The sequence below is a fragment of the Triturus cristatus genome, chromosome 2_1 (genome assembly GCF_964204655.1).
Source record: "Triturus cristatus chromosome 2_1, aTriCri1.1, whole genome shotgun sequence".
Lineage (NCBI taxonomy): Eukaryota > Metazoa > Chordata > Amphibia > Caudata > Salamandridae > Triturus > Triturus cristatus.
In genome coordinates, this window is record NC_140581.1 from 252,140,752 (window position 1) to 252,165,543 (window position 24,792).

Sequence of the window (24,792 nt, forward strand, 5' to 3'; positions counted from 1 at the left end):
GCCATGCAGGAAACATACGACAAGCCCAAACTCATTCAATTAAATTATTTTCAATTGCTTATGGGTATTCTAATCCCAAATATAAATTACTACATTCTCTTACATTATTAACAAATAATTTAGTGCTTTATATCTGTAACACAAAATTATGTTTACAGTAAAAGTAATTTCCATGATGATATGGCAAAGCGATATTCTAAGTAAGTAAATGAGGATAACGTGAAGGCAATGTGGAAGTAAATAGTAGTCGTAGTAGTAAATCAAAGTTTATTTATACCTTAGTATGTGAAACCAACTTACAAATTCTTACACAGTAAACATAATTTAAAAATACATAAAATGTAATCCACTATACAGGAACAGACTTTACAAATCTTCCTAAGCACATGCTACATCAAAAGATTCCATATTTACCAATAGTGAGATTGCCTCCCTTTGATGCTGAATATTATAATTATTAAAAATTGGTATTAAAAATGAATTAGCATCTAAAAAAATAAAAAAGAAGATATATATTCAAATTATCATCATAGCATAAACCACATATACAGTTTCCCTCAATGCTTAGTTGCCCTTGGAATTTACTATAGTTTAAATACAAAATATTAAAAGCAACCTGGAATTTCAATAGCAGCTGGGGAAGAACAGGGTTAGGAAAGAAGACAAATAGAGATCGGTTTGAATTAATTGCTAAGGTTTCAGGATATAGCTCGCCGTCCTCTTCTTTTCCAAGTAGCGTAAATCCATAAGTCTTGATGCCCTGATACAAATTTCTTTTAAATCTTTTTTCGAGACAGATGTGGGCTCCAGAACATTGTAATTCCCAATAATTAACTATAGGTCTACCTTTAACCTTCCATGCCCAATACAGTTCACTGTTTCTAAAGTCCATAGCACAAAAGGTTGAAACCTTTAGATCGTCAACACTGCCAAATTTACCCCAAAACGTAATGTTGATTTACAGGACTGCAGATTAGATTATATACTAACAGTAGGGGTCATTACTCCACTGGGTAGCCCAAGACATTTATTTAGACATTTGCATTCACACTTATCCCACATTGATGCAGAGCCTAGGCATAAAACTTTAGCCTCATACAAACACTGAGGGGACATCATTGCCCTATATGCGGTAAACACTGGGGTGAAAACTTCCTTAAATTTGGTTAGCCTCCCCAATCATAGATAAGGCCTTGGCATCCCCCAGCAATACCCAATTCAATTTCTCAGTAAATGGCATCCCTAAGAACTTATATAGGTTAGCCATTTGTACAGGCTTATTCTCTCCCTAACCCACATAAAAGGTTTGAATCTCTTGCTAAATGTGTCTATCCTTATTTTATCCATATTTTTGTTTGAATCATTTGAGGAACAATATTTGCTGAGCAACACACGCTTTCTTTGGAATCCCACCTCTGTTAGGTCAACAGTTCCGAGATCATCAGCATACAGAAGGCCAGAAATATATCTTTCCCCATTTTAAGGGGGTGAGAGCTTTGCGTCTGATAGGACCTGTGGCAGGTCTGCGAGATAGCTTGCACCCATCTCAACCCATTTTCTAAGGCAATTTTCCTTGATAAGGACCCCCGAGAGATCTAGTTCCACCTAAGCCCAGTTATCATTGTGTAGTTCTTGAAGAATCCTCAGGAGGTATTCTGGGAGGCCCACACCACTCGAATTTGCCCATGAAAGGTTTTGATTTGCTAAGTCAAAAGCTGAATGGAAACCCACAAACCAATGAAATAAGGTACCACCGGTTTCCATCGCCTTCTGAACCATTGTCCATAAGATAAAACAGTGGTCAACCTTGACTGACCTGGTTTAAAACCACCTTGCTCGATCGGAATAGGGTTATTACACTGAATCCATTCCTTCATATGCTGAAAAATTGTCTGAGTATAATTTATCCCCAACATCAATTAAACTTATCAAACAAAAGCTGTTGGGATCTGTAGGATTGCTTTTCTTGTGGATTGGTTTAATTACCGTATGTTTTCAACTAACTGGTAACAGTCCTAAATTGGTTATTGAGATTGGAGAAAAAGTTGGCCCACAAGTTAACATCTGGTTTTAATACAAGTGCTGGTAAAATATCTAGTCTGGCTGCTCTTGTCAACTCAAGGGGAGATATTTTTTTAGTCAAGGAATTTACACTTATTAGATTTAGCAAGCTCTTCTCTGGGGGAACCCAGGAGGATCTGCTTAGATAATCAGGAGAACTATAATCCAGTTAGGTGAAAGACCCAAACCTCCTCAGGAAACCGTTTACCTTATTGGTTCCTGGACTACCTTACAGGCTATCTGGACAACTTTCCAGAACTTTTTGGATCCTTAACTGTTAGGGCCAATACTATTTCTTCCCAATTTGCTTTAAAATAGTCAGATTAACATCATTTTGACAAAGACTCATATTCCACTTTGACCATAGTATATTCAGGTCTCACTCGGGCCAACAGTTTCTGAAGCTTTTTCTTTAGAGCTTGGCATTGGAGATCAAACCAGGGATGTTTACTCACTGAGAAGCAAACTGAGCCTTCACAGATAACATTGCATTTTACAATTTCCAGCATCAAACAATTGACAACTTCCCAGCTGATCTCACCATATCACTGCACCACATCTACTCCCTCTCCCCCCACTGGTGGAAATACTTTACAAGCTTGGTAATCACACATAAGTGCCATATACCTATCATCAATGGGAGTCATAATTTTTCTCAGATAAAAGGTTTCCAGATGGATCACAGTTTGCCTCAAAGTTCCAAGCTTGTAGACAAATATAATCTATAGGATACTTCTGACTGCTACACACATGTTTTTGGGCTGCTGGAGTGTGACTACTGAAACAACAGTTTTGACAGAAAAAGCTTCCAATATTTCCCCGTGGTAATTATTCTCCCAAGGGGAAACTAATTCAACATTAAAGATACAGAGAGGCCTACTAGAATAATCAAATATTTTACAAACCTCTCCCATTGAGTTTTCAAGTTAGTCGGCGTCCCCTGTTCACATATACATTCATCACAATTAAAGCATTTGTAGGCAGGTAACCTTCAAACACAGCTAGGGAGCACCCAATCACAGTTAGTCTGTATCTGCCAGGCCCTTTTCACACATTTTGTGAAAACCATAGTCAAGAGGCCCCTGGTTAGTCGCCCCGCTTCTACACTCATATCTTTTGAGAATTTCATAAATACACTTTGCATTAGATACATACCAGTCAGGTACTCCTCGTTTAAGTAACATACCAATGAAGAATGCTTTGATCATTCTTCTGACACAAGGATGAGGGGACAAGACAACCAGGAACAATCATGTGGTCACTTTTGAAATAAAAATAATGATGGTCAGAAATTAATTGAAATTGGGAATGCTTAAAAGAAAAAAGAGCTACAATTCAAAGAAGCTTAAGCTCTGTAAAACAAATAGTTCTGTGCTCCAATACTTGCTGGAGCTGCAGGAATGAATCGGGTGACCAACAGCATATTTACTAGATTGTACATTCTCTAAAATGTTCTGCCAGAAGTCAGCAAAACAATTTCACAAATTCTTCATATGACATGGTCCCCTGACCTCGCCTCAATTGCTCTGGGTATTTTTCCCTCTGACACTGGCTCTAAGCTGGACAAAAAAGAACAGATTCTATGGGATATCCTTCTCTCCACCAGTCTAAAAGCCATCCTATCTGAATTGAAAGACCTTTCCGAACTTTAGCTCCATGTATGTTGGGAGTGGGTTTAACTCACCAGAGGAGCTGACAACTCTCTAAACTCACACCTAAAAAGCCCACTGAAGAAAAACAAATAAGATTGTCAAATTTGGACACCTACATCTCTAACTTATACTCACTGTAGGTAGTAGCCATCCCCCGTCCTCTCACACACCTCTCCGTCCAGATGCCCTCACCCCTATATCACTTATCACTCCCTCCTACTTCTTCCTTTTTTCCTCCACCTCTCCCTTTCTTCACTCTGCTCCTTCTCTTTTCCTTCACTTCATTATCTCATTTCCCCCCTACACCTTGATACTACCCTGGGGCATTAAAAAGATCGGCGATATGCCCTACCCTCATATCATCTCTTTCACAGGCCCAAGATATAAGACACATGATACTCTGCTTTAACACCGTTGACCTTCTCTGTCTTATCACAACACATCTCTTCCAAGATGTTAGCACCTCAAAGTATTAGATGATGTTCCCATGTCAACCCACAAATCTTATTATACGATTGTTCCTTTCTGCTCTGTACTGTGTCTGTATTTCTTATCAAATAAAATCTTCAATAAAGCATGATTAGAATTTTTAAAAGGTCTGTGCTCCCAGCCACAGGGAATGTGTGTCCAAGGACGCCAGTGCAGGCCAGATAGCTCTAAGCAGTAAAATGTGCATTATGAAAGCTCTGGTATGCATCTCCAGTAATGCAATTACAAGCAGGATGCCTCTTGAGGGGGAGAGGGAACCTCACATACAACTCCAGAGCAGAGCCCTAATCTTCACAAAAAAAGGCATAATCAATACAAATGTCTTTTTAATATTGGAAAGTAGGATAAGTCTGCTTTTGACAAAAAAAAAAAAAATGAATATTTGTCAGAAATTGGGTTTCTGGTTGGCACAGGTATGCACCCTTTGCAAGAAGTAACTACAATACTTGTCAGGCCAAAAACGAAGTCGGCAAAAACAGTAGGTCTGAAAGCAAAAAGTCAGGGGAAACCACGTCAAGGATGTCAGGTCTAACAATAATGAAAATTGTTGCATTGGTTCACGAGTCCCGGGAAGTAAAGGAGCTACTTTGTGTGTCTGTGTGCTGCTTGTGAAAGGGCAAAATGCGGTCATGCACAGTGAAGTTACCCAATGGCTGATGTGGGCTGGCTCAGTGCAACAAGCTGTAAATTGTAGTGGGTGGGAAGAGAATGAGAATCAGTGGCGTAACGAATCTTAAGCGGGACCCCCTGCAAAGAACATGGAAGGGCCCGCCCTCCAGAGCCAGTAAGGAGCTCTCAGATGAAGGTATTGTACTGAGGGGGCCACCTGGAGCTTCCCCCCCCCCTCCCTGCGAGGGCTGCAGGGGCCTATGTTATGCCACTGATGTGAATAACCCAACAACCAAACATTGGATGGCTGCCTAAATGCTTATATATTTTCAAGTACATAATGTATATACATTTTTTGCAAATTCAAAAGATCATATCGAATGCCAGACCTAAAACGTTCCATGTGAAAATGTGCATTTGTGCCAAACAACAAAGCTATTTTTAGAAACATATGGAGAATGGTATTTTATGTAACGAGATAGCAGTTCATTAATGGAAAAGCAAAAATAATGATAGAGAGACTAATCTCATCCGGATGTGTACTGAATCCCTAACTAAAATGTATTTTTGCATCCTGGAACGCCTTATAATTTTCAAAGAAAACGCAGGAAGAACGTGCAGAAAACAAAGTGGTTCTTTCGAACTAGACTAGTCAAGGTACCACAGATGAACATGTTCAAAGATGTAGTTTTTTTATTCGACATATCTCACAAAGACAGCAACAAAGCAGCAGCCTATCAACGCAACAGTAGAGGCTGAAATGACAACCACAACCACACTGCCGGCTATGCTGACCAAGAACCCCAGCACCACACCAACAATGATCTGTGCCAGCTGAACCATGGCGGTAAGGGCAGCGCAGTCAATCCCCTTGCCTCTGGTGTGTTCCGATATCAATCCATTAGCCTGATTTTGCTCCTGCAAAAAAAAAAAAAAGAAGAAAGAAAACAAAACGGTGAAAACTGTGCCTAAACATATTTTGACCAATAGCTACTGAACCACTCTGACAGAGCAAAAGGTGGAAATACTTTTTACTTCTAACTTCAGCAGGGTGTAGAAACTAGAGATCACCTGGTGCTTTCAGAGTGCAGAAACAAGATTGTTTTTAGCGTACGCCATCATGCATTTTCGAAAAAGTGTGTTGCTCGCTCACCTGTCTTCAGGAGCAAACATGTTATAACTCCGACATATGACTTAAACATTGAACTATCACATATCTGCCTAGTTCAAACCGAAATGCTATTTGTAAGAAGCTGGGTTATTAGTTGGGAAGGATCAGAGTCCTTCAAAAGCAGTAAGTCCACAACTATCTCTTTACTGACCATCAAGTACCTCACTGTAGCACTCGACTCTCTCAGGATAATGAAGCAGGGCAGTCCAATGCCTACTCAGGGTAGGTGGTGTAGGCAAGTACCCCCAGTAGCTGGTACACAATAACAAACTCAATAGACCATTGACGGGTCAGAGCTATTTCTTATTAAAAGGAAAATCATTTTTATTAAAAACATACTACTAAATACTAAGCATTAAATACACTTTTATACAGTCAGGTAGATAGGAACACCTTTGGTGGCACCATCATAATACGTTACACCACAAGTGGGTCCTGAACCCCATAACCACAATACCCCCACCTATACTAAATACACAATCACAATATAAGGGGCGTAGGCCTACTGGCTTCGTAAGGGAGTCACAACGACATTAATTGTGGGGAGAGGAGCTGGCCTAACAGCTAGGGCGGTCACCCTCGAATCTGGGGAACCGGGTTCGCGTCTCAGCAATGACGCTGAACATCCTGTGATTCTGGGCGAATCACTTAATCTCCCCGTGCCAAACAATGAATGTGTCCTCATGTAACGTAACTGGTGCTATGTAAGCGCTCTGATACCGGTATCGGGTCAAGTTTGCGCTATATAAAACTCCGTAAAAATACAAAATAAACAGTAAAAGTAGCAACATGTTGATAATTCACAACTGCAACACCATTAAAGTTAATGGGTTAATGGGAATAATACCACCATTTTTTTCTATAAATTAAAAAGTAAAACCTTGCATTGCCAACCACCGACAGTATTACAGTAAATAATGTGCTTTATAGTTGCATTTCTACTTTTACCCTTACGCTAATGCAGTTTTAGGACCAACCGACACTGGTCCCTGTACTCCGGGGCCCATGTGCAAAGTGCAGCCTCTAGGAGCATAAATGTAACCATTTGGAAGATTTCAGGCAACCTTTGGGGCAGCATTTTTGGGGCACTGCTGCACTCCCAGGAGCTCCAAACACACTCCAGGTTATTTAGTGGTACGCTCGCCCATCTTGTGCCATCACAAGGCACAATATGCTAACTTGTATGCCCTTTGCAGAGGCCTATGGGGAGCTCTTTTGCCAGAAGCTTGAATATCATATTAGCGGCTTTGCCACTGTGCAAGATAATGCTTTGTGGCCAACAGCAAAAACATGCCCATGTTCTTTTCTTCTGTCCCTGTGGGATGGGTTACCATAGGATAATTTTCAAGCTTTGGCCCCTGGAAGATGAGTTCCCAGGGGGCAAAAGTGGCTCTAGGGAGGGGTCCCCATGTATGTGCTCTCCTCCTTTAAAATCAAGAAATAGGTTGCATTGAACCCGAGGCTTGGCCTTCCCAAGGAAAAATTCAGAATTTTGTGAAGAGTGCTACTTGCTCCTGTAACCGCTAATTCCTCCAAGAAGACAGAAATTCTGAGGTAGGTTTCTCTGGACCTGTATGGTCGATTTTAATGATCTTAACTTAATTTGCTGCTGGTAGCTAGATGAAGCCACCACGACTATTCTCTTCAGGCCTCCTTAACTCTACATCTGCTTTTCTTTGTCGGAGCTTGATTTCTAAGAATCCCTTCACCAGACCGTCCATTCGACTGTGCTCCTAATGATCTTTCCTACTTGGGGGCATCTTCCACAGCCATTTGACAGCCAACAAGCAGAACACCCTCCCTGCCACACTCCTCAGGTACCAGAGTCTGCTGCCTACTTGCAGGGCACCTATGTGTCAACAGAGTCAAGGATCAGTCCACAGAAGTCCCTGGGTAACCATGCTGGATACTCCAGCTGGTCCATTCCTTAAAATAGTACTCAGGGGGCATAAGGGTGCCATAGTCATTGGCCCTGGAGAGACCCATCCTAGTCCTGGGTACCTGTTGGAGTGAACGTCCATCTGTTCATCAATGGAATTCGGTGAGATTAGGTGACTTCTCCAGACAGCTAGGCATTCTTCTGACATCACAGCCCCAGGTCCACTGTCTTCTCAAGTGTCTCTCCCTTGTGCAGGGGTGGAAAGGATGGGAAGGGGTAGCAAGTTGGCATCCTAGAATTGGCATTCCTGGCCAAACCTAGCCTGCCACGTCATCACTACATCTCGGTCCTCTTACACAGCATTCTGGGACATTTAAGAATGGTGACTTCAAGTCTATGGACAGACCTTCTGTGGGAGCCTCAGCTTCGCCCCAACTGACACAGCTGCCTGTCCCTTCTTGCCAAAACCTCAAGGGGGAGCCCCTCTGTTTGCTTCCAGAGGTCTGGCCTTTCCTCCTGTTTTTCTGTGGGCTTGCCAAGGTCAGGTGCACTGTGAAGAGTTAACTACCATAGGCAGATTTCATCCCCACCTCTTCCCGTGCCAGAAACTAGTTCAAGCACTGTTATTAGCTATAATATGTGGGGAACCTTTGATAATCCTGCTGATCAGCAGAGTAATTAACATGGAATACGGTTGCTGCTGGACAAGTGAAATTTGATAATTCCTAAAGTGCCAAAAGGAGAGAAGTTATGACAAAAGTGAATGCGGATCTACACTCTGTTTATATGTTTACCCTAAGATTGATGCCTCGCCGGGCCCTGTAGGCCTAGGTGGGTTGAGACCTACTTTGGAGTATATTTCACCTGTAATGTGTAATCCAGTTAAGCACCATAGACTTTCAGTAAGTACTACAGAGCTACATTATGATTGCCCACTCACATTATAAGGCCTAGGGCAAGATAAAGTCAAGACAAATCCCTTCTGTGACAGGATATCTGTGCTCAGATACTGGACTGAGCTTGATGGTAGCCTCACATCTTCATCCTGCACTTGTGTGCAAATGTGTGTGCTCATATGCTAGAGTATAACCAGCCCAGACTTTCCTACCCTAGATGAGCAGCAAGCCCCTTCCTTAAAAAACAGACACTGGTTGTTAGCACACTCAGTCCATTTCCATTGAATTTGCCATAAGAGAAAATCAGTTAGTGACACTCACTCACAGTAATTATTAAAAAAACGGGAAGTCAAAAGGGAAAATGCCATGGGGACTAAGTGGCCAGAACCCATGTGCTACATAATTCATAGATTGTTACAGTTTAATATATATTCTTACTAAAGACATATTGAAACCAAACATTCAACATAATAGTAAAAAAATGGGGCATAGGTTTACAGTTTCTAATTCACTCATCACAGACATATGTATTTGTTGAAATTCAAGCATTTCCCAAGGACTTAATTCGCTTTATTAAATGTAATCAACATATCTAATAGTAATGAGACATTTTCCTTGTACCAAAAAAGTCTTAGCTCTTCATTCATAAATCAAGTAGAATTAACGTAAAGTTAAAAAATGGGGATTTTATTCCAAAGCTGGAAAATCAATTAAACAAATTCATTCTTGTGTATTTTTAGGGTGTGCTTTTTGTTTTGCCATTTACATTGATCTAATAAAGGGTCAGAGACGACTAGGATTTAGGCTTCTCAATATGGAATATGGTGCCATGTGGGAGCAACAGATAATTTCCTTATAGGTGGCAGAGCTCACCTACTCCCTAACGCAACCTGCACAAGCACCAATGACGGATGCACGGATGACCGGAAAACAATAGCAGCTTTTCTCATATTCAGCAAGCCATGTGATGCTTCAGGACCTCTTAGTCATTGCCATGTCCAGGTGCAGGATGAAGAACAGATTACTTACCTTCGGTAACAATGTATCTGTAAGAGAAAAATATTAGTTATACATTGCTTACCTTAGATTTACCCCAGACGTCAGACTGGATCCAGAGAATTTTTCCTCAGCAGTCCCCCTGCATGTCCGTAGGTGGCGTTGCATCTGTCGTCCGCGTCGTGGTCGCCGGGATGACGACGCGGTAGCTACTTAGACGCCACCCTTGCGCGCTGACGTCAGTTCTGTACACGACTTTCCACGCCAGAAACGCAGAGCCATGCAAGACACTGACCACTGGTGCACAAAACTTGGGCCCTGAAAGGATGTCCTTAACACTACAGTCAGTTCGCAGAACAGGGAGGATGGGTGGGGCCGTAAGGAATCTATAACTAGTCTAAGTTTCTTACAGATATTTCATTACCGAAGGTAAGTAACTTGTTCATCTGAAAGAGACTATTAGTTATAGATTCCTTACCTTAGAAAAGATAACCCAGCAATACCATCCCCAGAGGAGGGGCTGCGAACCAAGTTCACACCAGAAAATCCTGGAGGACAGAACGGGCAAAGTAGCCGTCTCTCCGGACTCGACTATCCAGGCAGTAATGTGAACATCTGCATAGAAGCCCACGTGGCTGCCTGGAAGGTATCGATAAGTGGAACTCCACACATCAAAGCAGTGGTTGCTGCCGTACCTCTAGTGGAATGAGCTTGCAGTCCGACTGGAGGTTTCTTTTTAGCAAAAGCGTAACAATGATACAAAGGACCACCTATCGAGAGATGGTACGCTTTTGCACAGCCCGACCTTTTTTGACACCCACATAGCCATCAAAGAGTTGATCGTCCACCTGAAAATCCTTTGTGCGTCAAGGTAGAAAGACAGCGCACCTTTAGGGTCCAGATGGAAGGGTGCGGAGATGCGAAAAAGGTGGGCAGAGTAATAGTCTGTAATGTGAAAAGGCGTGACAACTTTAGGTAGGAAAGAGGGTCTCGTTCGAAGCACCTCTTTGTCCGGATGGATTGAGAAGAAAGGAGGCTTAGAAGAAAGTGCCTGGAGCTCACTCACTCTGTGAGCAGAGGTGATGGCAACACGAAAAGCAGTCTTCAGTGAGAAGCCTGAGAGGACAGTTGTGAAGAGGGTTGAAGGGAGCACACATAAGGTAAGTCAATACAAGGCTCAAGTCTCACTGAGGCATTATGAAAGGAGATTGAGGACAGAGATGAATAATGCCTTTAAAGAACCGACTTACAATAGGGGACTTGAACAAAGAGGGCTGATCTGGTAGCTGAAGAAAAGCAGAAATGGCTGCCAGGTAGCCTTTAAAGGTGCCCAGAGCAGAGCCCTGCTGAGCCAAAGAAAGAAGAAACAAAAGAACCTCAGAAAGAGGGGCAAAGAGGATTCACAGCATTTGAAGTGCACCATGACACAAACTTGTTACATCGACAGGCGTATACTGTCTTAGCGGTGGGACGCCTGGCTGCCAAGATGACATTACAGACTTCGGGAGGAAGGTCAAAAGCTTTCAACAGTCGCCGCTCAATCTCCCCGCAAGGAGGTGGAGGCTGGACAGGTTCGGGTGGAGGACCGTCCCCTGCTGCTGCGACAAAAGATCCTCCCGAAGGGGCAGTCAGATCGGAGGATCGATGGCCATGCTCAGGAGCTTGGGATCCCAAACTCTTAATGCCCAGTCCAGAGCCACAATAATGACTTGGGCCCGGTCGCAGTTGATCTTCTTCAGCACTCGGGGCAGAAGTGGTACAGGCGGAAAGGCCTACTGGAGGCTACAGCTCCAGTCGTGATGAAATGCATCACCAAGCGTGAGCCAGCTTGAAAACTCCAAAGCGCAGAACTACTGACATTGCGCATTCTCTTCGGTGGCGAGCAGATCTAACCCAGGCTCTCCCCACTGCTGAAAATGGCCTTGTCCCATCTCTGAGTGAAGACAAACTATGTGATCCACCAGCCGCTTAGTTCATCAGTCCTGGCATCCAGAGAACTTGCCAGGTGTTAAACCACCAGGGCAATGCCCCGATGTTCCAGCCATGTCCAAAGGCGAAGAGCCTCTTGACAAAGGGCCCACGACCCCACCCCGCCTTGCTTGTTGCAGTACCACATGGCGGTGGTGTTGTCCATGAACACCGGCACGGTCTTCCAGTAGAGGGAACAGGTTGATATGGAGCCCGGACTCTGCCAGAGAACAGATGCCTCTGATCTTCACCTCTGCCATGTGGCCGCCCCATCCCAGAAGTGATGCAACGGTCACAACCGCGAGGTCTAGTTGGGGAAGGGAGAGGGACATGCCTCTGACCCAATCCTGGTTCATCAGCCACCACTGCAGTTGCTGTGCAGTCCCATTCCGAGATCTGGACGTAGTCTGAAAGATTCCCCCGATGATGCGCCCACTGGAACTTCAGGTCCCATTGCAGAGGCTGCATATGCCATCTGGCATGATCCACCATCAGGATACAGGAGGCCATGCGGCCCAGCAGCCTCAGGGTCATTCTCACCGAAATCCAGGTTAGAGGCTGAAACATTGGTATCATAGCCTGAATATCCCGGACTCGCTGCTTTCGAATGATCGGCCCGAAACTGTCCAGGACAGCCCAAATGAAAAGGAGCGACTGAGATGGAGTCAGGTGTGACTTCGGCAGGTTGATAGTGAACCCCAGCGAATGCAGGAGGTCTGCTGTAGCCTGGAGGTGGAAGAAGACAGCCTGGGGCGAGCCAGTCTTAAACAGCCATTCATTGTGATAGGGCAAGACTGGAACCCCTGAAATGCGCAGATGACCTGCCACCCGCCATCACTTTCATGAACCCCCGAGGGGCACTGGTAAGGCCGAAGGGGAGCATGGTGATCTGAAAATGCTTGTGGGCTACCGTGAACTGTAGGTAACGCCTGTGGGCTGGCAGGACGGGAATGTGAAAATAGGCATCCAGCAAGTCCAACGCCACCATTCAGTCTCCGGGGTTGAGGGCACACAGGACCTGAGCCAAAGTGAGCATTTTTAACTTCTCCTTCCGGAGGAAGCGGTTTAGGGTCCTGAGGTCTAGGATAGGATGCAGGCCTTTGTCCATCTTGGGCACCAGAAAGTAGCGGGAACAGCAACCACAACCACAACCTACTTCTGGAGCAGGACCCTCACAATAGCTCCCTTGGCCAAGAGAGCTGAGACTTCCTGGTGGAGAAGCACCAAATGATCCTCCAACGTGAATTCCAAAGACGGTGGCATGGAGGAAAGGGTAGTCTCAAAGGGGAGGGAGTAGCCCCTTTGGACTATCTGCAAAACCCACCTGTCTGGTGTGATGGATTGCCAGTGGGGGAGGTGATGGCAAATCTTGCCACCCACTGCCTGCTGATAGCCCTGGAAGGTCAGACTAGGAGGGTTTGGAGGCTGCTGCAGGAAGGGAAGGGAAGGTGGACTGGCCTGCCCGTTGGTTCCCAGACGCACGTTGCTGGGTCCCACGTCCGTGCAGACGGTGGGCAGCTTGTGTGGGCCGGTGGCTGGACTGGGTCGGACATGGTTGGGTGCCCCTTCCGTAGCCACAAAAGAGACAAAAAGCAGACTGTGGAGGATGGGACAACGCGGGGCTTAAGGACCTGGCCATAGCCCGAGAATCCTTAAAATGCTCAAGTGCTGAGTCCGCCTTGTCACCATAAAAGCGATGGCCATCGAATGGCATGTCCAACAAGGTTGCTTGAACATCCCCCGAAAAACCAGACGTCCCCTCAAACAGGCATAACATTGCAGGGCTACTGATGTGGCAATCTTTCTGCTCAGGATAGTCAGCGGTATCCAGTCCACAGCGGATTGTGAATTTTGCTGCATATCTCCCATCCGACACTGCCTGGGAAAGAATGGCCAGGACCTCCTCTGTGTTACAGCAAACAAATGATGGACGGAATGCTGACAATTCAAACATTCTCCCCCAGTCAAAAGATCTGGATTAAATCCATTGTTCTTTTGCCCACTACACCACCCCAGTTTGGACCCAGCCACATGCAAATCAGTCTTAACCCTGTGCCCCATGGGAACAGTCCAGACCGAACTGCCAGGCCAGATCCACCCTGGACCGGAAACAAGCATCCTGGGACCGGTTTCAGGGTATGTCACCCTTCTTCAGCCAGGCTAGCTTGAATCCAGTGGCACAGTGAGCAAGGGACCCATGTCTGGGCATACCCATCCCACTTAGGGCAAAACGTGTTATAGCAAACAAATGATGGACGGAATGCTGACAATGCAAACTTTCTTCCCCAGTCAAAAGATCTGGGTTAAATCCATCGTTCTTTTGCCCACTACGCCACCCCAGTTTGGACCCAGCCATATGCAAATCAGTCTTGACCCTGTGCCCCCTGGGAACAGTCCAGACCGAACTGCCAGGCCAGGTCCTCCCTGGACCGTAAACAAGCATCCTGGGACCGGTTTCAGGGTATGTCACCCTTCCTCAGCCAGGCTAGATTGAATCCAGTGACACAGTGAGCAAGGGACCCACGTCTGGGCATACCCATCCCACTTAGGGCGAAACGTGTTACAGTAAACAAATGATGGACGGAATGCTGACAATGCAAACATTCTTCCCCAGTCAAAAGATCTGGGTTATATCCATCGTTCTTTTGCCCACTACGCCACCCCAGTTTGGACCCAGCCATATGCAAATCAGTCTTGACCCTGTGCCTGAGGGGAACAGTCCAGACCGAACTGCCAGGCCAGGTCCTCCCTGAACTGGAAACAAGCATCCTGGGACCGGTTTCAGGGTATGTCACCCTTCTTCCTCTGGGCACTGAGGCAGCATTTGCGCAACCGTATGCCAGACTGTATGGATATACCGGCCCAAGAGGCATGTGGTATTCACAGACCTAAGCGCAAAGCTGGAGGAAGAGAACATACACTTCCCAAGATGATCCAGCTTCTTGGATTCCCTATTCGGGGATGCGGAAGGGAATGCGCCCTTGGAAGAAGAGGCTTGGACCAAGAAGCTCTTGGGGGAAGGGTGTTGGGAGAGGAAAATATGATCGCCCAGAGCCGGGCGGTGGCGGTGGGCAATCGTCCATTCCACAGGAGCCCCTGTGCTGGGCTTGGACCAAGTGCCCAGAAGGATGTCCGTGAGGGCTTCATTGAAGGGCAAGAGGGGTTCAGAGGAAGTTGCAGTCGGTTGAAGCACCTCTATCAGGAGGTTAGTGCTGACCGCCACAGTAGGGAGCTCCAGGTCCAAAGCCTTGGCTGCCACACACACACACACCATCACTGCATAGGACACCCCCCTACATAGCCATGGTAGGGGAAGAAAGCATTTTAAGGTCTGGGGAGGTATTCACAACACTGGTGTCACCTATTTCCTCTCTCCAGGCCGGTTCATCCAGCTGGTCTGTTAAAGGGTCCAGGGATCAGGGAGATAGGGAGCATCTGTGATGAACAAGGGAACAAAAGTACCCGTCGGTGCCAGATTCGAAGTTGATCCTGCTCGGGGTCCATCTAGGTGATGAGGATGGGGACGGCGTTGGCCAGGAGAACAGCTGGCGCTGGGGGTGTCAGCATCGGCGCCTGGGAAGGTCAAGTGAGGTTAACCGGCGTCGATCCGGATCCAGGCCTGGATCTATGTGGACCCTGCGGTGCCGGAGCCGCCGGCATCGAAGGCCCAGGGCCCCCAACCGGCTCCGCAGGGCCCAAAGGCGCACAAGCAGAGTCAGGCTACCCAAAGATGCACTGGAGGGCTTCCTAGAACATACGAAGCTGGGCAGGGGACGCCCCGGCTCCCGGACACAGACGATGCTCCTGGTCCTGCGTCACGTCAGCCGACCGTCAGGGAGAAGGCGAAGAGCGACTGTGCTTCTTCACCTTCTTCTCATGCTTAGACTTGGACGAGGTGTGGTGGCTCAGTGACCGGTCTCGAGACCTTCCCCTCAAGCGAGACCGAAAAGACTTCGGATTCATGGGCCGACAGCTGGAGCACGACTTCAGGTCGTGGTCGCGCTCCAGACACCAGAGGCACACGAGGTGCGAATCAGTCACGGACATCAGTTTGTGACGGGAGTCACAAGGCTTGAATATGGTTTGACGATGGGACATCCCTCGCGCACCAGGAGTCGGAGACTCATAAAAAGACATCGACAAAAGTCGAAAAAAGTTTAGTCAAAAAATAACTAAGGAGCAAGCTCTCTCCGAATCTGCACTAGGCTGACGCGGAAAAACAATTGAGGCCAACGTGCAGGGGCGGCGTCTAAGTAGGCACCGCAACGTCATCCCGGCGACCACAACACTGATGACGGACGCAGAGTTGACAGACGCCACCTACCGACACACAGGGATATTGCTGAAGAAAAATTATTCGGATCCAGTCTGACTCCAGGGAGTAATTCTAAGGTAAGGAATCTATAACCAATAGTCTCTTTCAGATCATATAATATAGACAGAAATTGTATTACCTTATTATTTTTTTCAATACGCCCTTTCACTGATTCTTTTACTTATAGGGGAGCTTTTCTTGACCCATGTTGACCCTGTTGTGCTGCCCTGGACTGCTGAGCAACATCCCACATTTTCTCTCCAGTCACTGGGGTAGATGTGGTGTCCATTGTCATGGTTGTAGACCTAGGAGTACTATGACCTGGCAGGTCCTAGTGTCCTCATGACACAAGATTCACCCCTTCATTAGAGAAAAATAACATATTCCTGATATGACATCTACACTCTTATGGAAAATGAAAGAACATTTCTCTTACACTTAAGGAGACCGCACATCGATGTTGTTACATGCATTCTGTCCTTGCTAACTTGTTCGTAGTGTCAGCTGAACTGCTCCTGTTGCTGTAAAAGATGCATTGTTCATATTGTGGTGTGGCTCCAGTTGGAAAAATGTGTAAAGCTGGCGGACTGATGGTTGTACTAAATCAGTAGAGCATGTTGCACAGCTCTCAGAATGGAGGTGGCCCTCTGTTTACCAGGTGTACTTTGATGGTTGTCTGTGGTGATATTTTCTTGATTTCTTTCTGCCTATTGATTTTGTTGACCAGATGGATTGTAATGATGTGCTTGCTGCGTCGTCTGATGTGTTCAAGTGCTTTCTTATGAAAAGATTCTGCGGATTGTGGTGCAACTTGCGATTCCCTTGCTTCAAAAGAAAGTGATGATATGCTCCTTTAGTCTTTAGGTGGAGTTCTAGCCTTTGTTTTGTTCTGTTTCACTATTTTACAACACTCAAATGGCTGTGAGCAAGACGTGCAGTAATGGGTCTTGCACTTTCATGTGCTTTCCCTATGAGTCCAATTCCTTTTGCTTATTTTTCTTTCTTAATTTACTTCTCCCTTATTTCAGTGGTATTGCTTTGTGTATTGTGGTGCCTATTGGTGCTTTACCCCATCTTGGAATCTGTTATGTGCTGCAAGTGGGAGTTTGCCACTGTTATTCAATCCAAATGTACTCACTATGACTCAATATGATGGAAGAGTGGAATCAACACTGCCAGAATTCCAGTATGTGCTCAGCACATAATTTATTTGGCCTTTATTGTTCTGTAAATGCACAGAGCCTGCAAATGGCTGGTGTGGTTGTGTCTCTTCCAAGGGCAGCATGCACCTTCTTCCTTCACTGAATTCTTGGGGTACTGCTTCTAGGGCTACTGGTGACTCCTGGGTCAGATCTCTCATGGCTTTTCACTTAATTCTCTCTTTCTACAGTATGTTGCAGACAATGCTAGTGGGTAGTTTATGTTTGCATCAGTACTGTGTACTTCCTGATATTCCATTTATCTTTACCTTTCCAATTTGTAGATTTGTGTACTCTAGTGTCTGAGCACAGAGTTGAATACTGTGCTGCATTATTTACGTTGTGTTCACACCCAGTGGCTCTTTCTATTGAGCTTTGCTTTTTTTCTAATGTTTGTTGGATTTTCTCTTTTTTGCATACAACAGTGTTCAGTTTTTCTTGTCGTGCTTCCAGATAGTTGCACACTGCTTTCTTTCGGGGCCTCACTTTAAAAATGGCTACCGAATTCCTTTCTGTGGGACTGCCGGTTTCTGAAATGGTCCCCTCAATGATTTTAATAGAGTACCTGACTTTACGATTGCTGCACCTATGGACGTACATTGCCTCAGAACGGCTGGTCCATTGAGTAGAATGGTTCTTAGTGGACCTCAAAACGGCTGCTCTCTTATTGTGAGATGCTGGGTCCTCGAAATCGGGAATTAGTTGGTAATTTTCTGTCAACGCTTTGAAGATGGCCATCTCAGGCTGCTTGCAGTGACTGCATGGGTCAGGATTCACAGGGAGATCACAAACACTGGCTCTGGATTTAGACAAGAAGTCTAATTAAAATGTTACTCCTTGCACACCAATACTGTGAGTGACTGCGCCAGGCCAGTGCCTAGCAGGAGAGCTTTCTTTTGTTACTAAGCTCCATGAAGGTCTTTTGTTGTACCGGGCTCCCACCACTTACAACAGTTGCTGTGGACTTTTGCCTCCCACTCCTGAAACACTGAGCTTTGCACATGGTTAAAGCAAATCCAAGGAGACCGGGGATAAGTTCATTTGATTATTTATTGGTGCTGGGTTTCAGACATTTACAGAGAGCAAGAGAGGGAAAAACGATCGAAGTGGAATGACAGAGGAAACGAAAAATTGGGAAAACTGTGAAAAGGGCGAAAGCACAGTCGAGCAATTAAAGAGGCATGCGTTGGATTCAAGACTTCGTAGCCTTGGTATTAGTCGTACCAGCATTTTTTAGCACCAGCCACGAGCCTCTGAGCAGAGCTTTGGGCACCAACACTCATTGTTTTACAAATTAAGCACTGAAGGCATGTAACCCCTCATGACCTTCTGACCACATGACCCCCAAGATGAAATCTGTTCTGTTGTCGCTGTTCTCTCCATCTATCTTGTTTTCATCACCCAAAACAGATAGTTATCCCACCTGCAACACTTGCTGCTTGTCTCTCACCATCAACCTCCTACAAGCACAAACACATTGCCCATGAAGACCAGAAACATCTACTCTCCTAATTCAGCAAATTCCATGACCCTCTCTATGTCATACACCAATGCCTCATTTCTTTTTCTGTTCTCCAATGGTGTTCCTACTTGCAATGTCCAAGCTAAGAGCAGATTAGCACAAGGCAATCCCCGATTTAGCCTGGCAGAGCCCCCTGCATCAGGCAATTATGTGCATCCTTGCACCACAAAACCTTACAAGCATCTCTCACTTGCAGTGAAACCTTTGAACAACAATATCAAACTCCAGTGACCAGGAGAGCCTCATGAACGGAAATCAATTTTTCATCTTATAGACACAAATAGAAAAAATAATGTATATACAATAGACTCACAATCATCAACGTTAATGCAGTAGTCCTTCTTACAGCCAGTGTAGCTGATGACATTTATAACTCCGTATAATAGCTTTCCTACATAAACCTGGCAAACCCAATCATGCTACCATATCATTGGCATTCTGGTCCTGCAAATATAGATACGTTAAGCTTATTTACAGACAAAACTAACCAAGAGGGATTGCCACAATTGTCTGCTAAGCACCATGGCCTTTTATGTTACAGCAAGCAATAACGCTTCACACTTTGAGGCTTCTGACTGCCACTTCCCACTAGCCATCCAGTGACCAATAGGCTACAACCCAGCATTCGACTCCAAAACAGCAACCATTTTGCAGTCACATCCACTTGCAACTCAAATAACATTACTTGGGTAACTTCAATCTTCTTGGAGACCCTGATATGAAAACTATGATAGCTGCTTTCTAAGATTGGCTGGCAAGTGCCAGTATCTGACAACACATCACAAAAGTGTCCCACAGCAAAGGAAACTTTCAGGATCTTTTCTATGGTTCCATGACCAGCATCCCCCGCCAACCCTACTGTGTTTCTACTCAAATACCCATGCTTCCACTCATCTACCAAACCCAAGTGCATCAAAGACCATTCAAAGCAACAAAAATCCTAACCAGATCCTCCAGTCTACCCTATAGATGCCATCTATAAGTAAATGACAACCCTAGGTGCCTTTCTGAACCACAGCACAAAAATCAAAACTTTACTGTACGACCTCGACAGTATTCTCCTGTTTGCATCAGACACCCATGTTATTCTAAAGACTCACACCAAGAAAGCCAGGTCATTTGCTCCATGGTATGGGCATGAACTCATGAAAGCAAAAGTATAATTAGGTGACCTGAAAATTAACGGAGATGCACACATTAGCCAGTAGATCACCCCTACTGGAAGTAGCTACCCCTCAAATGCACACTAGCCATCAGAGATCCCAAAGTCTCCTACTACAAGTAAATATCAAGAGGCCAGGGATGGTATTTGAGAATATAGTAATGAGAGACCTAATGGCAGCACAAAACGGGGATCATCTCCTCCTCTACTATGAAGTAATATGGAAAAGATCGCACATTACTAGTGACAAGTCAGCTACACAATACAGATAGATATGTTCCCATAAATCACTTGCACATTTTTTGTTTCATGCTCTGCAGATGATGGCATAACAAGTATTGGACTGTAAATGCTGATACACGCAGGCTACATGGATAATGGTGTCAGAGTCTTCAAACTACTCGGAGTACTCTTCGACGTCCTTTGGTTCTTAAGATGTTCTGTATTAATTGTCGTTTCATTGCCCAGGTTATGTATTCAATTGAAAAGTTTGTGCCTATTTCGCTGATTTTTGCACCTTTGTCACGTGTCTCACTAGCGCCGTTCACTCTCACACAAGCACTTTGTGTGCACTATCTCGTGGATTACACCTGCATATAATGTACTATTGCTGTTATAACTAATACATTTGCCATCCAAAGATTCTAATACAGACTGCATTTTTTTTTAAAGTACCACCTGTTGAGACATTGTAGTTAGTTACTATATTCGCCCAGGTTTCAACTGGGTTTACGGGTTTTCTGTTGTAGTTTTTTGTGAGAGAGCCTTCAGAATGGCATCTTTATATTTTTCTGGGAATGTGTGGTAGAGCAGCGTCTTTTCATCACACAGGCTCAAAATCAGCTGCATTTCCGGCTCATGTCCCAAGCATTGGGACACATTAAAAGAACTCATCTCCACTCGAGAAAATGCTTCACTTTTGTATCCTTTCCACTGATGAAGCTCGTATACATGTACTTTTTTTTTTAATCAGTCAGTTCAACTTACTCTGGTACAGTCTGCTCTTTTGCTTGCTGTCAACATTCGTCTTGCTGAGACTACCAGCTCTGGAATTCCTATAATGAAATCCCTCCTATGAATTAAAACTTCAGTCCTAGAATTAATCCTTATTGTAATGTTTGCCTCCAGAGTCCAACCAGCTGCAGGATTTTCGATCCAAGACTGTTCTGAAGATTCTGCCTATACATCCTGAATCAAGCTTGGTATTCAGTGTGGCTAAAAGCATACCTTCTGTCAAGCATTTTCTATCAAGATGGCCCTTCTGAAGATTTATTCTTGGCTGCACTATGTATTTAGATAAATCACAGACAAGTATTGAATAAAAACCTATGGTCTAACATTTGCATTTGTTCTTCTCTTAACAATCATCACTGCTTCTCTTTTACAAACCACTTCTCAAGATGCTTTCAGAAATGTGGAGATTCCGCTACTCCTTGAGAAATCAAGCTTAAATCCAGATGCAAATTATTGATCAATTACATAGTTGCCATTCCTGGAAAAATAATCATCAAGAAGGCAGTCATTAAAAGCTTTCTAACATCAGGGGTGTGGAATTTAATAAAATATGTACTTGTCCCTTTGCTGCCATATTTTGTAGCTGCACTACGTGGCACCAATCTATCAATAAAAGAGCTCTGATAATAGCCTCTCTGATTATGCTACGGCCAATACTATAGTAGGGTCTGATTTCTATAAGTTCCCTTATTTTGTCACCTTTCACAGATATACATACTGGGACATGAGGTAGTGTTAAGCAATAGTTCCTCATTTGCTTTTGAGTCTGTGCAAACCTACTACCTTGCATGTTTTAGGGGTTTTCACCAGGCCTTCTCTAATCTTTCCCCATATTGAGAAAGGTTGGAAATTTACTCCTGACCAGAAGTAAAATTTCTACCAGGGTTGGAAAAGAAGTGGTTGGAGGAAAACTGAACTTGTAAACGCTCAACAGATTTTTGCATGAGCAAATCTACACATGCATATTTGCTCGGGCTCAAATGCAGTTCGCAAATATTTTCTAGGAGTACGTTTTCCTGCCTACTTCAGTAAATTATTGTGAATTCATAACAGCTGTAAATCTACACTGCTGCAAGGACATACATAGCATGGGTGAAATTTTGTGACTTAATTTGTCCCTCTAATTATACCTTTTTGCTTTTATTACAAATAAATCTGTCTCTCTCTCTAACTATTTGTAGGCTGGCTTCACTGTGAGTAACTTCACTCTGTTCTTTCACAAAGAGCATACCAGCATACAAATTTGTATTGTTCAGTGTCAGACACTACTGTGGCAATGGGTGGTTTTTGAGACCATAAAAATAATATTGTTTTTGCCAATGTTTGTTACAATGGTGAGGGTCTGACAGCTCCCACAACCATTAAGCTTTACAATAACCATGTCAAAACAAGACACGCATTGACAAACCAAATGGCTGACTACCAATGTCAGATCTATTAGCTTTGCCAATGATTGTTTATTTTCATGTTACTTCTTAAAACTGGTTGCACTGATTTTCCATTCTGAATATTTTCTGGGTAGACCAGCATGCATCAACATATTTTACTAGATGATGCTTCACAGAAATAGTACCTAAAATCTCACAGTAGTTGAACAATAGGTTTCATTCTCCAGTTTCATTTGTTGTGAACATTTTACTTTGAAAGCAGAGACTCATCAATCTTGCTTTCAAGCTTCTGCAAATATTTGCATCTAATCAGAGAGCATTTTGGGAGTATTATACATAGGTTCATACTGTTAAACTTTGCAAACATGTATACGCATTTTTATACTGGGTACACGGTCAACAGTGCCGTCCGAGCTTACAACATTTCTTTAGAGAACTCACCTAAATAATAAAGGCTTTGCATTAATGAACCCTAAATACAAGTTCAAACAGCATTAACATATGGACACAAATATTACCTTAACTGCAGATAATGCCCTTCCGTGATCCATAATTTGGTACTGTAAACTGGCAGCCAAAGGGGTTGTGCTGCAGGGGATTAGGCCTACTTGTCCCAGGGACAAAATAATAACTGAAAACATGTTGCCCTTAACGCCAAACAATATGTCCTGGGAGTAGCGAACAGTTAACAAAATGTTTATATTGGCACACTACACCCACATTATGCTATGCAATGTTTACTTGTCTGCAGTTAATGGTATGCAAGTTTGTTAAAGCATATGGTGACATCAAAGCTCTGACAAAACATACTAAACTGCCTGTGATAATACAATTGCAATCTCTTAGTTATAGAAAAAATATACTGAGAGTGCTACTAATAACGACCAGCAACACAATTTAAATGTAAGCATCTCTATCAGGGCGTGGACATTTATAGCATGTTATTTTTAGGTCTGGGACTAGCCAAAATCTTTTGATGTTACTAAAATTATATGGATAACATACTTACTTACAGGGGCTTTCAGCCACTTATCATCATCCATCGGTCTGTTGTGTCATTTATAATTTGCTTCCGTCCAAAGCAGCATGGGACAATAGGTCAGCCTATTTCAGCCCCTGGTTAATTTCACTTTGATTGAATGCTTTCGGCCGTCTCGCTATGAGCACATCCACACACAAGGTAGCTCCCATCCTTGCCAGTGTTTTTCTTTTTGCTTTATAATTACTTAACTGCTACCTTTGGGATTAGATCTTGAGGTGAAAGCAGGACGTTTATACCAAATAGAAATGACCACAGTTCAGATTTATCTGTCCTGGTCTCCTGCAAATGCTGCTGTAAATTCCTTATGGAATGTGCTTTGTTTATCCACCTGTTGGTATTTCTCCTTTGTTTATCCAACTGTTGGTATTTCACACCGTCGATTTGAAACTGTTCTGTATTAACTTACTCAAATCTTTTTTTCCCCCTTACTTTTTTCTTTTTTTCTTTCTCATCTTCGTTTCGTTTCTTTCCTTGTTTCCTCCCTTCCTTTCTAGGTCTGTCTTAGTCAAGACCATTTGATTTTACTAAAATGATTTGTATGACTTAATTGTAGAGGCTTTCAGCCACTCTTCATCTATTTGTCTGTGGGTGCATCACTGACATTTTTCACCAGCCCACGCGAGTATGCATTAATGGGCAATGTATCAGCCCACTTCAGCCACTGGCTGACTTCACTATGAATTGCGCTTTCAGAAGGAGCATATCCGCTCACAAACTAATTCCCACCAGTGACCGGGAGTACTATGGTAATTGGTGCTTGTTTGAAACCCCAAAACATTTCTGCCTGTAGCCAATGTGCGTCTTTTTTGTTTTTTGATTAGTGAAAACCTCTGCCAAGCAAATAAGTTTTGCAAAAACCATAACAAAACAAGAATTGCCAAAAGGCTGTCAGACAACGCCAGACCTATTGGCTTTGCCAATACTTGTTTTTAAGTGGCTACTTTCATGAATTTGTAAATTTGGACCTCACTGAGCATGAAAAGTGAAACTGCTCTGAAATAACCATGAAGATTTGGAGCCATATTTACAGTGTTTTCCATGTTTAAGCTTGGGTTAAGCACAAAAAGGTCTGTAACTCCACCCGAAAATTGGCAGGTAATCCACAAAGCCACTTTGTATACATATTGTTTGGGTGTGTGTCCCAGTCCCACCCAGGACACCCCTACGTTATATTAGCTTTGGGGGATGCAGGGGCAGCCCCAAGGCCCCCACAGCCGCAGCTCCTATACTGGGTGTCGGTGGGGAGGCGGCCATTTTATTTCTAGAGGGTATAACTGTGCCAACTAGGGGCATCCATCATTGGGAATCATGTGGGGGAGTAGCGGTGGCTCCAGTCGGCATCCCAGCCAGCACCCATCCTGGATGGCAGGAGCAGACTGTCACTTTGATACTGCCCGGGCAGCAGCAGCTTTTGTTCTCTGTTCCTGTC

The 24,792-nt window shown here is 44.2% G+C and overlaps 1 protein-coding gene across 1 annotated transcript in view; it reads right to left on the reverse strand.

The window, feature by feature from the left end:
- Positions 1-247: 247 nt before the first annotated feature.
- SLC45A2 (solute carrier family 45 member 2) overlaps positions 248-24,792 on the reverse strand; it is a 227,067-nt gene continuing 202,522 nt past the window's right edge. The window contains exon 7 of the mRNA XM_085630828.1: positions 248-5,729. Within this exon, the coding sequence (XP_085486954.1) occupies positions 5,505-5,729 (225 nt within the window). The 3' untranslated portion in view covers positions 248-5,504. The remainder of the gene's footprint in view (positions 5,730-24,792) is intronic.